Source organism: Cydia pomonella, chromosome 15 (assembly GCF_033807575.1).
Source record: "Cydia pomonella isolate Wapato2018A chromosome 15, ilCydPomo1, whole genome shotgun sequence".
In the NCBI taxonomy this organism is placed as follows: Eukaryota; Metazoa; Arthropoda; class Insecta; order Lepidoptera; family Tortricidae; genus Cydia; species Cydia pomonella.
This window is the reverse complement of record NC_084717.1, coordinates 15,782,795-15,799,938: the sequence shown is the minus strand read 5'-3', so window position 1 is coordinate 15,799,938 and position 17,144 is coordinate 15,782,795. Positions and strand designations below refer to the sequence as shown.

The 17,144-nt window shown below is 35.7% G+C and overlaps 1 protein-coding gene across 2 annotated transcripts in view; it reads left to right on the top strand.

The window, feature by feature from the left end:
* LOC133526001 (fasciclin-2-like) overlaps positions 1-5,384 on the top strand; it is a 63,140-nt gene extending 57,756 nt beyond the window's left edge. For both annotated transcript variants that reach the window (XM_061862463.1, XM_061862464.1), the window contains 3 exons: positions 2,523-2,688; positions 3,617-3,794; positions 4,123-5,384. In XM_061862463.1, coding sequence (XP_061718447.1) covers positions 2,523-2,688; positions 3,617-3,794; positions 4,123-4,249 — 471 coding nt within the window. In that variant the 3' untranslated portion in view covers positions 4,250-5,384. The remainder of the gene's footprint in view (positions 1-2,522; positions 2,689-3,616; positions 3,795-4,122) is intronic.
* Positions 5,385-17,144: the final 11,760 nt, after the last annotated feature.

Genomic DNA, 17,144 nt, shown 5'->3' with positions numbered 1-17,144 from the left:
ATGGACGGAAAAAATTAGATTAAATAGGAACGATGCAATATGGAAACCGACTAAACATAGTCGAATATGCTCTCGCCATTTTGATGAGCAAGTAAAGTAAATTTTATTTGTGGAACACAGGTGTTACAGTTAAGGTCTGTAAAAACGAAACGCAACTGTCACTGTCGCACTTATATGGAAGACTGATAGAGAGACACAAAGCGTTTCGTTGTTCGAAGCAATAGCGATTGCCACCTTGGCTAGGCCTGCAGGTACAATTACGAGTACTGACGATAAATAGTTATTTGTTTTACAAGTGGAAAAGTTGTTGTTTAACCGCTCGTGCTAATATTGCTACTCGAGCTAAATAAAGATCCAAAATGTCGGAAAATTGAATCTTGAGCGTTGCGAGGGTTTCAAGTTACGAGAGTTAAACAAATTTTGCCCCAAGGGAAACACAAAAATTTTCACCACACCAACCCGAAGAAAATATTAGTCAAATAAAATCAAACCAAATCAAATCCAAATGATCGTCATTAAATATTTATCATTTAAAATCATTATTCCAAAGTCAATTCTACCAGCTATTATCTGTGAACATTTGTAAAATAAAAAAATAAACGTTTTTTTATTTAAACATTATTTCACAAAGTACAGAAATGCAAAGTCCTTAAAAGAAACCTTGAAAGCTTTTGCTACAAATTTAATATCTACATACACACTCCCAAATGATTGATAGCCAAGTATAAGGATGTGGTTAAAATCCATCTACTTTAAGGGGAATAAATGAACTCTGGCAACCCATGTTTGTATATATGTGTGTGTCGCTGAGCGTAAGACACGAGCGTCGCACGCACACATCGATCGAGTTTCGGCTTCACTTTTGGCAGATTAGCCTTATGAGGACTAACTGTCTATGTGTGATAGGTCAGTGTATAGAGTTATACAATTAACTAATGGCGCCGAAAGCGCTTTAAGCTAGATTAATTTGTCATTCGGGACAATTACCTTAAGTTTATGGTCCGATTCATAATATTCCATATTATTCAGTGGCCCGTATCCTTATGCAATATCTACCTATACATGTGTATTCAATTTAACAGTTCAACCCGTCTTATATACAAGTATCTGAAACAATTGACCTTTGCCGTGGGGCTACAAGCTGTATTATGTCATGTTACCAAAGTAAACAATTTGCAGAGACCCAATTAATTAAGGGCATTAAGGCCTAGTCATGCGTTATTAGCGGCGTGGCTATACAAATGTTTAGTTTGGTATTAGTTAATTATATCATCATACATACAAGGTGCCCATGAGCATTGCGAGACATTTTAACTAAGCATTCCTGGTAATATTTTGAAACTAAAATGTTATATAAAATTTTGTAGATTAGGCTTAGTTTCAGAGATAATTAAATGTTTTTCGAAATCATTATTTTGCCATAAGTCGATACAAAACACATTTTTGACTGCGGTATTGCCACTTTGAGGTCTAGTCTGGACATACTTATTGATTGACATCGAAAAATTAAAAAAATGTATTCGAGAGGCTACCCCCAAATAAAAATAAAAACTTTTTAGTTAATTTTAGGTTATGTGTTTATCAATAAATTACGTTTTATGTACAGGAGTGTTCAAAAAACTGAAAAAAAAAAACAAAAAAAAAGTTTTTTGTCGAATTTCACAAAAAGTCATATAATTTTTTTTGCTTCTGTTGCCATCAGGAATGCGCCGTTAAAATCTCTCGCAATGCTCACGGACACCTTGTATGTCTATTTATATAAGCTCTGGTTTGTTTGAAAGAGAAAAGTCATAGGTAATAGATCTTTGTGGAGATTACATTACTACAACACAGTATTTTTGTCGCAAATATATTAATATTATTTAATTTGTCGACAAGCGGTCTGCCGTTCTGTAGAGCAACATGCAACAGCAACAAATTGAGCAATATTACGCGACTCACAACTCAAATAATTACGCTCGTCTGACTATTAAGCACGATACAGGTTTTTCGAACAAACTTTCATCGCAAAACCATTCTTTCTAGCAACAGTTAAGTAATCGCAATTTCCATCTGTCGCACAATCACTTTATTGGTACTCGCTGTCCTCGGCATGGGCTACATTTTTGCGCCGTTTAGCGGCGAAACTCTGGGACCGTATGGCCCAGTGCAAAATCCCTATATAAGAAGATTTCTCAACACCTTGTGGCTGCCTCAGGTGACCAGAAGGCTGGCAACTACTTCAGCCAGAGATTCTCTGGCCACCAAAGAGGTTGCGCTGCCAGTCTTCTGGGCACCTTAACACATGATAGCGACCTGGGGAGGATTTTTTATTTACAAGTTTATTTTTAAGTCTATTTGAAGTTTTAAAAACAATATATTAACAGACAGCTAATTTAGTTTTAAGGATTAGTTAGTTTATTTAATTTTTATTAAAGCTTTAGTTACCGTATATTGTCGTCTTATGATGTCCCAATAAATAATAAATAGTAAAATTTGAAAAATAAATAAATCTTTATTGATATATTTTGTTAATGTTTTAGTTTGTCGGTGAAGTTGTCAACCACACGCTCTGCCAAAAGGACAACGTGTCAGACACTGCATTCCCGCTGGGGAAGTTGGAGAGGAACGCTAAATATAAGTTCGGAATAAGTGCACACAACTCTCAAGGCTACTCGGATTACACGTATAAGGAGATAAGGACGCCAGGTAAAATTAATTACCCTGTTGAATTATGCGTGCGTATATATTATAAACTGTAGTACCTATAGTAATAGTGCAAAAATGTGACGCTCCTCAGCTAAAGATAGCTTATGGTGGTTGGCGCTTAATAGCATAAGCGCCAACCACCATAAGGTACCTTTACAAGTTTACATTGTTATACATTATGCTAGCCAATTTGCATTCTCCCTCGTTCCGACTTGAGAAATTCGCATTGTTATTTTTACACAGTTAATTAATTAAAACGAATAAAGCATATTTTGGGGAAAAGACCCTAACCCTGCTTATGAAGCCGATGGCCTCGGGTTCAAATCCTGGTAAGGGCAATTATTTGTGTGTTAAGCACGGATATTAGTTCCTAACGGATGACTCATGGGTGTTTTCTATGTATTTATATTATATATATGTATATCTTTGTCTAAGTACCCACAACACAAGCCTTATTGAGCTTACTGTGGGATTTAGTCAATTTGTGTAATATGTCCTATAATATCTATTTAGGCTATGAAGCGAAAGAAGTGTGCATCTATTACTGGCCACCCTCCAATTACTGGCCACCTTATACAAAAAGGGATTCTGTTTAATAATCACACAACCTAATTGAATCATCAGAACGATAGTTATTTAGTTTACTTGAATTGTGTAAATAAATAAATAGAATTCTTATTTTAGCCATTTTAGTATAAGGTGGCCAGTAATTGGGGGGTGGCCAGTAATAGACGCTTTACCCTACTCCAATACTTTTTACAAAAATGACTAAAATGAGTGCATTTTATAAGCTTAAAACTGTTGTAATTTCTACAGTATGATCTCGCATGGGTGTCCATATCCATCTGCGATGCTAGTCTAGATTAAACAAACACGAGAATGAAAACATTTCATGAACAAACGTATAAAAATAAACACCTGTTTCTAGCAAAAATATTCGGCGAAGGCCTTCTCTCAGCGGGCGCAGTCATCGGCATATCGGTGGTGGCGGTGGTCCTCTGCCTTCTCGTGTTGGACCTGCTGCTTCTGTGCTGGAGGAAACAGGGCATGATCGCAAGCTGCTACTTTAGGAAGAATAAGAAGAAAGCTGATAATATTAATTCCCGGTAAGATTGAAAACACATACCCACTCCTGCATGCGGCAGACATTAGCGAGTTTTTTTTTTTAATATGTATTAGCTAACAACTGATCCATTTATTACTTACGTTGTCAAGTATTTACTAGGGCAGAGAAAATATATATAGCAATACAGGGTGATTCAGAAAACGTGAGGAAGATCAACACTGCGCATTCAGTAAATTATACAAGCAACTGTCTATCAAATCTCAAAGAGGAATATGAGATTGGTGTTTTTGTGCTAGTCAGGCCTACCTGACTCCTTAATTCCCTAGAATTAAGTAGAACTTTGGTAAGAACGCTTTTTATGATTTCAGAGACAAAAAGGGACTACTGGTAACAGAGGGCGAGCGCGCCGATGACCGGCCCAACAACGGCGGCCACAGGGAGCTGGTGTACAACAAGACAACCGGCGTCATTACGGGGAAGCACTCCTCTGTGTAGCTTAAATATACCACCGATTCGTGCACGAACAGTTTCGTACGTTAACCTCTATACTAGCTGCCACAGAACTGTGTTACAACAATACCACAGGAGTCATAATAAACCACCGACATCGTTCACGAGCAATTTAGTACATTGACCCTTATACAGGTGGCCGGAAAGAACTGATGTAAGTACGACAAACTCACAGAAATCATCACGGGGAAACACTCCCTAGTGTAAGTTTAATGAACCACCGATATCGTGCACGAACAATTTCGCATAATAATCTAAGTAGGAGCGACCATATATACTGATGTGACAACGAGACCACAGCAGTCATCACGGGGAAGCACTCATCGTTGTGGTGTAGTATTAATAAACCACCGACATCGTTAACAAACAATTATGTACATATTTTATTAATACCTATACAATACAATAATTCGTTAAACTAATTCTACGGTATACACTCACGCTCACGTGTTTTTAGTCACTCGCGCCGCGCGACAGGTTTCGGAGAGCCTACGTCTCCTTTCTCAAACAAAAAAACTAAATTTTCTTAGTTTAACGTTATTATGTCTCACGACAATTTTAATTCGACAAATATTCTTTATTGCTCGCTAATATCAAAAGAAATATGACATACAAAAACCTATTTTTATTTCATACTAATCTACTACTTTTATTGAAACCAACCCCGAAATCGCGAAAAATATATGCTGTTACACGTTTCGACGAGTCATAATTATGTCGATATTTTCTGTGGAACAGTAGATTTTATGTTTGTACCATTACCTACTGTCACACACAACAGAATCAACCTGTAATACATCTGTTGCTGGCTTACAGCAAAATTGTATTGCCGTCGCATATGCTCGCATTTTTATCACGTGTGACCAGTTACGCGCGGTATACGGAGATATGTAATTGCAGGTTAATGTAAGAAATTCTTCGTGCACGGTGGTCACATTTTAGCAAGTAAATTGTTGTACCAAAGTTAAATATGGTATATTTTTTCTTACACATTTCTTACGACAATGTGCCACTACCCAATACAAATCAAACATTTAACTTGACTTGTGTTGCAAAGAATCACAAAATATGATTGTATGACACATTTAAAAAGCAGTCGATATAAAATAAATAAAATAAGTTTGTTGTTTTAATAAGAAATCTATTTTTCTGTTTTATTTTACGTACGAAAAAAATCGAAAGTTGATTTTTGCGTTCCAAGCCCCAAAAGGTAATGGAAATAAATTGAATTCCACCGAGCCTCGTAAAATGTAAATTGGATTATCTGTAGACCACTTTACTGACGTAAAGATTTTAACTTGACTTTGGTGCTCGTAAAAATCCCTGCGATCAGGAAATATGATTTCTTCACCTCTTTACATTACTTTACCTTTTTAAAATGACGTGACGTGTAAGTGTTAGAGTCAGACAGGCAGCGATTTTGATAGCCACGGGGCACGTGTTACTGTAAACGTCAAACTTCTATGAAATGATGACGTTTACTTAACACGTGCATATATTACAATTACCACAGTTCCAGTTTATACAGAATGTTTAAAACTACTCGGTTTTAAATGGAAAGAACCGAGGCTACTTTCCCAGCAGAATCAATTTTGGCCGGGTATTAATTTATTTCACTTAAGTACTTGTTTTGATAGATTTTGAGCTGTAATAAATATAATTATATAGAACAGCCGGACGGAAGCCGTGGCCCGGGCTATGCACGGCGAGCGGTGACGATCCGTCAAAAGCAAGCTACGAGAAATTAATAATTATACAAATTCAGCCTATATACGTCCCACTGCTGGGCACAGGCCTCCTCATGCGCGAGAGGGCTTGGGCTATAGTCCCCACGCTAGCCCAATGCGGATTGGAGACTTCACATACACCTCTGAATTCTTCGCGGATGTATGCAGGTTTCCTCACGATGTTTTTCTTCACCGAAAAGCTAGTGGTAAAAATCAAATGATGAGATTTCGAACATAAACTCCTAAAAAGTTATGGTACGAGCCAGGATTTGATTCAGGTTGCAAGTCGGACGTCACATCCACTCGGCCACCACCGCTTTTACGTGAAATTAATTGGACTAAATTGGAGCGAGGCTTAAATTGTTACTAAGGTTCCCTAACCTTGCCACGGACTTATAAAGGCCCTCTGTACACCTGCAGGCGTATTATGGATCGCTTTATCTACGTGATAAACTAACCGTCACTTTTTAACACTGCGCGGTTGAAAATGACCGACACCGTTTTATCACGCTGTCACGTAGACAAGAACGACCATCATGTCCGTACTGACGTGACTTAGCCTCTTAAGTCCTAGCCATATTCATAAAAAATCTAAAAATTAATACTGTATTTTGAATCTAAAGTGTAGAAAATAGAGATTTTATTGTTTTGTTTGAAACTTGAACAAAACAATGCAACTGTTTCAATTGGATATGATTTAAATTGAATAAGTACTATAGCTAAGACCGTGAACTTTAGGGGGTTAAGATAACAACAGTAACAATGAATATAAAATCCACGTCATTTTAAAAACTTCTAGCTAAAAAATATGTTGTACCCGGTACACCCGGTATGACTTCATAAACACTCCTTAGCTTTATCCACGTCACGGAGTACCTAAACTTCACAGGCAACACGTGCCTGTGCACCAAAACACGAGCTTTAACACCGAGCCTGCATAATTACGGATTTCGTGCTTCTATCCGTGAAAAGGCGTGTAGCTCCAGGAAAATAAAGTCTGTTACGACGTTACAGTTCTATGCAGCTGGCAGAATTCAGTGTCTCAAGTAAAGTGTAAAACTATGCATTACTAAAGTGAGTTTTGATTAAAACGAAGAAGCAACATTTCCAATTCAGGGTAGTAGATGTCCATACTCATTAACCATTCAGGAACCATAATTTTATGCCCGCAACGCAGGCTTCGTCAGGTGAACACAAACTCACAATCAGCTACAGGCTTCGTCACGAAACCATACGGCGGTAAAATCTGCAACAGGCTTCGTCAACTTACTAACTCTCAAGGAATAGATAGATGGTAGATGTTAGATATTCTATTAATATAATATTTTAATGAAATCTCCAATATCTTCGTACCTTCATCAAATAATTTCTTTACATCAATATCTGCTATCAATTTTCTCTCCCCTCATCAGATTACGATTGTACTCATATCCTTCAAATATTATTAGGAAATCTCAATTTCATTTCTTTATAATTTAGTGCAATTATAGGGCCCGGCTGTGGTTAGTCTTATAATTATGGATATTTAATTAATCAAGGATCGTAGCAAGTTGAAATCCGTGGTCTCTGCCTGCCATTCCGAGAAATAAGCGTGATTATATGTAAGTATTTAATTAACCTCAGAAACGTTGTAAGCCCGAATGTAATCATTAAGAATTCCAAGGATTTATCGTAAAAAAATGTGTATTATCGGGAATCCGTAATGAATACGGGACGGCGACGTTGAACGCACCTGTTATTGAAAATTACACTTTGGGGGAAGGAATTAGTTAAGAGATGGTTTAAGTCACTAGCTGATGAATCTAATATTGAATAACCTATACTTTTAAACTAGCACTAACTAATCCAGGTTTACAGAGACAAAAACAATAAAGAAAAAAGCTTGTAAAATAGATTTATAACTAGGTTTCATTAACGGATAAACCGTTTTTCCGAGATTTCTCTTACAAGCAGAAAGCAAATTAATCTTTTTACAAATAATATCTTCTTCCTAGCGTTTGTCCCGGCCACGACCCATGAGAGCCTGGAGTCCGCTTGGCAACTGATTCCGAAAATCAGCATAGGCACTAATTTTGGATTTTGTAATTTCCGTTTGCAAAAATATGACCAACACTAAGTATTTTACAAAAAAAAGTTAACAATCCTATAACATATCAATAAAGTCAAAGTCAAAGTCAAAATGTTCTTTATTCAAATAGGCCTAGCAACAAGCACTGTTAAATCGTCAAATTTTACAAATATCATCTTAATCTAAATATCAGAGCAATTTATTGATGCAGTTATTATTGCTCTAAAAAAAACATTGAACGAATATTATTCTAAAATCTAAATTAGAGCAGCAGTACACACAAGCATAAGAAAAGCAATTTTGATAGGTTAATTAATTTAGTTAAACTTTATTGCACCGTATAAAAAATTAAGTACAAATGGCGGACTTAATGCCTAAAGGCATTATCTACCAGTCAACCAGTTTGTTCAAATTCTTTGTGACGATTACCACTCTGGCAGGAGTGTGAACCCACCGACTGATAAGATTAGAATTTTTCCAATGTGAACATACCTACATAACAAATTCATCCTCAGTGGCGTAGCTAGGCGTGGGCGTAGCCGGCCCTCGCCCACGGCCTCGCACTTAAAAGGGGGCCCCGCGGGTGCAACCATTGGGGATATATTGAAAGAAAAGGGCCTCGCAAATGCGTGTCCGCCCACGGTTAGATTAGGTCGCGCTACGCCGCTGTCCATCCTTTAGAAATATTTCTATGGCAAGATTTAAAGCAGGAAGCTTTTACACAAACCAAAGTCGACAATAACTAGGAACGGAAAATTTACATAGAATATATTAGAGTAGTTGAAGTTTTAATAAAACGCTCCGTGTCGCTATCGCCTGCCTGCGGGACAGAAGAAGCACCTGTACCGCAGATATTAAACGATCCCGGCTGTAATATTGAACATTTATGATTTGTGATACGTCGACGCAAAGCTGCTTATGTAAACTTGGCAGAAAGCAATCATCAGTGTCGAGACACAAGATGGTTCGTGAACGCGGAAGTATGTAAGTACCTACGACTTTAATCTCAAGGAGTTTGATTGAAGTGTGTTGATGACAATCTTTGATACTTAGCTAATTTACATCGATAGCATTGTTCTGAAGTAATTACACTAAAATTTGAAATGTTTAGCTCGTACTAACAAAGACTATGCGTTACCTAGTGTGCGTTATAAAGTTATAAATTGTATACAAATGACCGATGTCACCGTTCCCAAGCTATGTGAACAATCCTTTAGTATAGGTACTATAGGATAGGTCCTATAAGTACTATTTTTATACCCACATATACAAATACATTAGTACAGTCACGTCTGAAAATATCGGTACGGAAAATGTGCCAAAAATATGTATACACTACCTTAATATATGGGCAATAAAGTCGTGTATACATATTTTTTGCACTTTTTTCGTACCGATATTTTCAGACGTAACCGTACATATTAGGTATCTTGGTATTGATATATCTATGTTAGTATATCGATTACCAAAAAAACATACAACGATAATATACTTAGGCGGTCTCCTAGTTAATTTATTTTTAATAGGTAATTCATAGATATTGTGTTAAAAAGACCCTAAACGAACAGTTGCCTACATCTTTATTTTTTTTTTCTCACACTTGCTCGAAAAATATCTTATATCATGCAGGTGGAATGAAGGACAAGGGCCTATATTTTTCCCGTGGGTGTGTAAAAATAAAACAGCTATAACTCCCGCGTTGCCTTTTTTAATGTGTCATTAATTCATGCAAACCAAGTAAATGAATTAAACTTTTAAAATACTGACGTTCATAGTTTAATATTTTGGTTCATGTTTAAAAACCTCGTTTCCAAAATTTCACTTAAACTCCTCGTTGCACAATGCACAATGTACTAGTTCATCACACTTGTTTGAAGAAGGTCTTATTTCATGCAGTACAGAAGGACCAAGGCCTATATTGTTGCCGCGGCAGTTATGAATTCTGAAAAAAAGCTATAACTCCCTAGGGAACATTGTGTGTAACTCCAGGGGTAAAAATACTGCAAACTCGACTCTTTAACCTATTATACAACTTGTTATTAAATTGCAGTTACAGTTTTTCCCCGTTTGTACTTTTTATTATTTTTACGAAAAAGGTCTCAATTTAAATTTGCTTTACTGTTGTAATTTCCCTTATTAAGTAATTTCAGCGAGCTCTACGTTTTTTGCCGTTACCTATGCAAAGAACAAAGTATAATGTGTCGAAAAAAATTTTTTTTTTCGAAACGATTGCTTTAGCAACCTGTTCTTCAAGTAGATACGGATCGAGTGAAATAGTTCCGTAAAACAAACGTGGAGTGCGCCGGAGTGTTTTAATTTCCTGTCGACTAACCGGGGCTAGCCGGGAACAAAGGCCGGCTCCAGAGTTTAATAAAGGAACACAGTTAAAATACGAATTAGATAAGTAGACTAAATATTTTAACAATATGGATAGACCTGGATATAAACCGTGATTACCTTTTATAGTGTTTTAGCTAGTTAGGGTCCTCTAGGTAGACTCTAGGTCTAAAATATCGACACGGAATAAGCGCCGAAAATATGTACACGGCTACACGTTGATGTACAGACAATATTGTCTGTACATTAAGGTGTACCTATAGATATTTTTGGCTCCATATCCCTCCCGTATATACAATTAGACCTTGATCATACTATGCACTAGAAACCAGAAATATACATACATTTAAGAGAAAAATATGAGTATTTTTGATATTTCACCGACACCTGTAAAATTTCTACCGCTTTATGCTTTAAAAGTTGAATGTCCAATTCGTTCTCTTGTTTTCTATGTATTTAATGAAAACTACTGCAATTGGTTTCAATATTATTAACCAATTAAAACTGTGGTTTTTTGCTCCAGTCATGGAATGTATGGCGCCATTCATTTTCAAAATAACAAACATCAATGAAAAATTAAACTTAAGCAGCTCTTTGGCTCTTATGGTAAAATGTTGTCAGCGATTAAAGACTGATGGTAAATACTTGTTTTACAGGATTTGTCTATACCATCCCATTACTGGTGTCTGTTCCATTATAGGGGTGTTTACTATATATATTTATAGGGTATTACTTTTATTCTACCACTAGAAATAGTAGGTACCTCTCCCATTATACAAATATTAATTCTGATAAAAAATAGACCCGATTCTTTTATCCCATTTTAATTGAGATCGTTGTAAAAAATCGAGTACTGTATTTTTAGTTAAAATTCTCTTTACTTAGTTTTCTTTAAAACCGTACCATATTTTCAGTCGGTATATTTTTTTGTTTCTGTTCGAATATGTTTATCCGAATTAAAAAATCGTAATAAAATGTAGAAACCAACATTTTTTATCAGAATGCTCCCCTACAATAGGTAATTATAATATTTAATCCAAAGCTTCTCCAATTTTACTGCTCCGCTCACTGACCCCGGACCGGTAAATTAAAAGTAACGTAAGAACAGCGAAGTCGAGGGGGCCATTATTGACACCTGCTAACGGAGGTAAAAGCTTATAAATTGGCCGAATAGTTGTTTGTCCGTGGGAAACGCCACTTGCACTGGCTAGGGAGGTAGTGTAAGTGCCAAGTTGTACAGTTTTACCTAGTCTCTCATTTTTAGGGCTCCGTAGTAAACTAGGAACCCTTATAGTTTCGCCATGTCCGTCTGTCTGTCTGTCTGTCTGTCCGAGGCTTTGCTCCGTGGTCGTTAGTGCTAGAAAGCTGAAATTTTGGCATGGATATATAATTATAAACCAATAAAGCCGAGAAAGTCGTACAAACAAATCTAAAATTTTTTTTTTTTAGGGTATCTCCTCTTCTCGTAAAGTGGGGGTGATTTTTTACTTGCTTCAACCATACATTGTAGGATATCGTTGGAAAGGTTCTTTCAAAACTAATAGGGGTCTTCTACAAACATTTTTTGATAAAGTGAATATATTCGGAGATAATCGCTCCAAAAGAAAAAAAAAAGTGTCCCGCCCCCTCTAACTTTTGACCTATGGTTAAAAAAAATCGTATGTGTTATTGTTTTCATTTAATGTCTTTACATTAAATGAAAACAATAGCGGACATGATCAATTTAGTTTTTTTTGAGTTATAGCAAAATGTAAAAGTAAAAAGACGTACATCCACAGTTCAGCCCTTGGTTAACAATCTAGTATATACTGTATTTGTATGATTTTATATGACATACATATATATATTTTTTATCAATTTTCTATAAAGAAAAGTAGCTACTGTATGTAATTGCATGATTTCTATAGTAATCTAAATTGTATTTTATTTTTCTTATTTAATGCATATTAATTATACGAGTAAGATCTAATGTTTTGAAAAGATGTGTCCCGCCGTGTTTCTTGCCGGTCCATATTGGGATACCCTCCTCCAATTGAGGGGGGATTTAAATCTTCTCGGGTCAGAGGTGTAGGGTTAGAGCCGGTGTAGCTTTATTTGACGTTCATGAGCGCATTGTAATATGCCTACTTGAATAATAAACTATCCTTATCTTTATACTTTAAGCTCCAATTTAGCTTATTGTGGCGGAAGAGTAACTACGGAACCCTACTCCGAGCATGGCCTGACATGCTCTTGGCCGGTTTATTAAAAAGAGAGTTTGATTGTCTTAATACGAAAGAAGTGAGTGCTCGTCTATGTTGAAGCCCTATCTATTCTTAACATTTTAATATTCGTGTATCCAATGTATATAATTAGTATTTTTAGATCTATTCTAAGTAATTTTTTTGGTGAAGCCACTTTCGGCAAAATAAGACATTGTCTTGAAAGGAAAATAAGCAAGGTTTAAAGATATATCGGATAAGAGGTGAATAGCAGTGCATCAGGTTCGCGTTGCAGTTCGGGTTTGATTTACTGAAGTTTTATAATAAATTTCTTGTACCCATTAAATATTCTTGTGCTGAACTTATCTTTTATAGTCGTTTGGTTCTGAAAGAAAAACTTCTGCAATTTTGAAATATCGAAATATACTTAGAAAATAAGTAAAAACGAAGAATGATTTAAGAACTTGGCCTTTATTTTTCTAAGCCTAACTTCATGATATCTGTTACAGATTTCCTACTAGCCGCTAATGGGATTGCACTTGATGTGCAACGCTGCTTAAAGTGTTCTACCGGTTGCAATCTGAAAAAAAAATACTATTAATACTTCTCCTGCTAAGTCAAGAATCTTAGTCATTTAATGTTGCCAAAGTACAGAGTAGATTTTAATTACGAAACTACCTTAGGATTCAAGCATATTAAATTATTATATATATTATATTAAAACGGGCCATTCACGTGTATAGGCGTAACGTTTACAGAGTAACTAGATGACAAACAGGTCTACATTTAGAGTTAACACTGACGTGACGACTCATTGTAGATATGTGTTAACAATAAAGCCAAAAATAATGTTTTAACCCAAAATTGATGTTAATTTTTTACCTATCCCGCCACCAAATTTCCAATAATACATGAATCTTAAGGTATGTATGTAAGCATTATTATATTACACGTATTTGCTTTTTGAACGTTTTTTTAATGTACCAAAATTAAGTACCACGACCACCACTTTTTATTCTAAGTAGGTACCTAAGTGAATTTATCTCCTAAAATATAAATGTCAGTAAAAAGGCTCGTACAAAAAATCCCACAAAACTACTCTACTTTATAAACCGGAAAGTTTGAGAGCCCATGATTTAGTAGCAACATTAGACTAATGGCCAGTTTTCTTAGTGGATTTACGTTTCGTTTTATTTTGGACCCTCAGGCTCGCTATTCGGTAATAGCTCCATTTTATACTTATTAGTTGCGAACTTAATTATATGGTTTACAGATATTTATGCCGTAGAACGAAGTAATAACATTAAAAGAGGGGAAAATAATCAACTACTTGTTTTATTTTCCTTTACGAGGAAAACTACGCTGAAGTAAAAGTTAGATTCTCTCATATTTTTGAAAGTAATGTTTAAAAAGTAAAAATAACTGACTGTGCCGTCGGAAACTATTTTACGATACCGCTTTCAATTAAACATTATACACTTATAAAAGTAATCATTAGTACATTGTGTAACGAAGAAATTTTGCAAACGAAGGGGTTAATGCACGACAGCCACAAGATGACTATTTATCGAAGCTGTAACATACGTATCGGAAGATTTAAATGTGTTATACGCCTCTCATGACAGAAAGTAATTAAACTAGGTACGCAACCCATTCCTAAAGGACAAAATTGAAGTAATTAATATAGTTATTATTCTAACCGCCCGTAATTCTCCTGAAACAGGTACAGCGACTAATTTGACCCCGCTTATTTCATGAGGAACCGTAACAAGCTATCATAAATTAATTAACATTTTCAAAGTGCCGGTTATTTATCTTGCTAGAGCATATTCATGCTACTATAATAAATTGATTACAGCTACTAACCCTGATTTAAAATAATCTTATTTCTCCTTTGTGCAAGATATATCTAGTTCATTAGTTCATGGTTATGGATCGCGAAACATCGATAATTATGTTCTGCCGTTTTGTCATATTCTGACATCAGAACAGTGGGCGAAGCCAAAATAAGACAGCAGAATGGTTCTTTAGCAATAATATTAGCAGAAAAAAATCCAATTGAAGTATCCGGTTCCTTAAGACCCCCAACCGAACATGTGAAATGTGACGATGAAGGCGTAAAGGATCACTAGTTGAAAGTAACCAACATTTTGAGCAGCAGTGAACGTGTTGGTGCTTATACCGGGTGTGGCCTGTAACAGGAGCGAAAATTGTAGGCGGTACTCCTCAAACTGACCAACATTTGTTCACCAATTTTTTTAAATAACTTTTATTTTGATTTTTAGAACACTAAAGTTTATTCTAGGACGCGATTTTGACTTATCTTTTTATTGAAAAACACTTTTGAAAAATAAATCACAGCAAATATGTCACAATTTTTAATCATTTACGATCATTTACATTATTTTGCTTTCATACGTAATAGTTATTGATTTTTAGAAAGCATTTATCAATAAAAAACACGTCAAGATTGTTTATCTTTTTTCTAATGCTAAAAAAAAGAACTATAGATCACTCCAAAGTAAAAAAAAGTATGCCGGTCTTGCCATCAGTAACCTTACTCTATCCCAACTTTATGCTACCGTCTATAATAGAAAGGAGCAAACAAATACCAAACTGTCTAAAATAAGTATCTGTTTGAAACAGGCGACCGGCACAGGGAGATAAAACCCCGCTACTGTATTTCACAGTCACAGAAAATTGTACTTTAAGCTTCTAAAGTTGAGTTTAAATCTTAAAATACTTATTTTACAGTTTAATAAAGCGTCATGATCTATTCATTCTCTTTATGTCTACAAACTTGGAATATTAATAAATGTAAGGATATTTAACTTTTTAATAAGTTTTCTGGCGTTTTCCGTTGAGTGCACTTGGGCCATATATTACATTCACCTTCTTCTTTCTTCTTCCATCCCTTTTGCAATTAATTGGGGTCGAGCCTCGCTCGTCACATATTTGCGCCCAGATGTTCTTCTTGGGTTGTCGATTCTAGCAGTTGGGCTTGCTTGAGATCTCCTTTTATTTTAGACCACCAGGTTGATGGTATGCGGTCTTTGCCTCTATGTTCCGGTAGATTTAGCGCGATTTGTACGATGTGCTTTTTGTTGTGTGTTTTAACATCCTAAACGGTTTTCGGTGATTTTCTCGGCAATTGGCGAGACTTTAAAGCTACTACTACTGCTGTGGCGCAGCGACCCGAAGTGGATCTTGGCCTCCGACACCAAATACCGCCATGCTTCTCTGTCCAAAACCGTTTTCGTCCAGTCGACGCCGCCGAGTTCACTAAGGTCATTCATCATAATATATAGGATCATTGGACCAGACTTCGATGGCCCGAGCACGTAGTCTGGATACCCATCCAGAGGATGCAGTCTGGAGGGCGTACTCTGGAGTTGACCGAACCGACCAAATTGCCGAAGACCATCTGGACGCCTTAGGTACCGCTGGAGAGACGAAGTGCAAAACGAGCTTAGCGACTTTAAAGCTCCCTCGGATAAATTCATTACGAATTTTATCAAGCCGGTTTACACGTCCCGCCCACCTCAGCATATATTAACGTTCAACCGTTGTTATAAATCACCACAACAGGACAGTCGAGCTTGCCTATACAACGCAAAGGCTGTAGAATGTAGATGGGAACTTATTCAACGGCAGTTGGAACAGGGAGTAGGATTGAGGTTATATTAAGAATTTTACAGTCAATAAATAAGTAAAAACAATTTTTTTTTTTAAGAAAGTTTTACATTTTACTAAAATTATTGAAAACACAACATATTTTATTATTTTATATTATTTATTTATTTTAAGATTAATTTATTTATTTTTAGATTTAGATTTTAAGTTTTATATGTATTATGTTGTTGTGTTTTTAATAATTTTAGTAAAATGTAAAATTTTCTTAAAAACAAAATTAGATTCAGTTAGTAATTTAGCTTAAGGAAAAAATTCTTGTAACCCAATTGGTGTACAATTTAGAACCAGAAATATGTTTTGTGCAAGTAAGCTTAGCAACATGCTCTTTCGAAATAAATGCCTACATCTTGTATTTATACTGCCTCTATAAAATGTTTGTATACTTTTGTATTTCGGAGACAAAATAAATGTTGTCACTTATCAAATATTTTTTACAGTGTATAGGGCGCTAATTTACCGCCCTAGTGCGGTAATTAGCACTATACGTGCGTATGTCGAAAATTTAAAGGGACATATGTACTGTAAAACGTTGTACAATACATGTGCAAAACGATAATCCGAATTTCCTACTTTTCACACTTGTAACATAATGTACTATTATAAAAGATTCGCTATATATTTTTAAAATTGTAGAATTGGTATTTATCGTTAATTTGGTAAAATAAAAGTTTTCTTGCGTTCGATATGATCTCTATTATGGCAGTTTAACATGAATTACATGAATATTTATATTTCGAAGGTAATAGAAGGTAGATCTGTCGCCTGGGAGCTATAAATAAACATTTTGAACTAAAATAAACCGAAGGCTTAAGATACCAAGTTGAGCGACGATGGAGCTTAGAATTAGAAATTTG